Source organism: Phytophthora parasitica, assembly GCF_000247585.1.
Source record: "Phytophthora parasitica INRA-310 unplaced genomic scaffold supercont2.493, whole genome shotgun sequence".
Lineage (NCBI taxonomy): Eukaryota > Oomycota > Peronosporomycetes > Peronosporales > Peronosporaceae > Phytophthora > Phytophthora nicotianae.
Window position 1 is genome coordinate 1 of NW_008649479.1, and position 666 is coordinate 666.

The 666-nt window shown below is 52.6% G+C and overlaps 1 protein-coding gene across 1 annotated transcript; it reads left to right on the top strand.

The window, feature by feature from the left end:
- Positions 1-117: 117 nt before the first annotated feature.
- Positions 118-656, top strand: PPTG_20339 (hypothetical protein; the record flags this gene model as incomplete). Its single annotated transcript, XM_008919096.1, has 2 exons — positions 118-503; positions 614-656. Coding segments are annotated over 2 exons (429 nt in total), but the record flags the coding sequence as incomplete, so codon positions are not given.
- Between the last annotated feature and the right edge of the window lie 10 nt (positions 657-666).

Here is a 666-nt window from a genome sequence, read left to right on the forward strand (position 1 = left end):
GAGAAAAACTCAAGTGTGGAAGACGAGGACCAGGCATCTACTTCTGTAGAGATCACTCCGAGTAACGGTGATGAAGATGCTAACGACGAGGCTTCCGGTAGTAGTGAGGATGGGAAGGACACACACGGTAAAGCCAAGGCAGTGCTGATGGACGAGAAGTATTTAAAGAAGCGCGAAAGGCAGCTGAAGAAGCTGCGTGCAAGTCTTCAACATGCATCGGACGAGCGTGACAAGAACGCAATTGACGAGGCACTAGCTCGTGCTGAACGTAAGCAGATGAGTAGCGCTCTACAGGACGATATTCAACGTGCTCGCGACGTGCTGGCTGACATGGCAGAAATGCAACGGTTGCGTGATTTGTCGCCTCTTTCTGAAGCTTCGAGTTCAACTCCAAGCGCTGAGCACGGACGTAAACATCTACACTCCGTGACGCCCACTGCATCACCATCGAGCACTAGTTCAGGCATCTCGAAGCCTCCGTCACTCGTGATTCGACCTATCGCGTATGGCCAGGCATTACAAGCTGCCGAGCAACATCAGCAGCAATTGAGGGCACATCAGAAGCTGCTGAAGGAGAAGGACGCCGAGATCGCCAAGCTCAAGATGCTGTTAGCACAGCAGGAGAAAGAGCCGCAAGAAGACGCAAGGAGTATTGAAGCTCGCGCT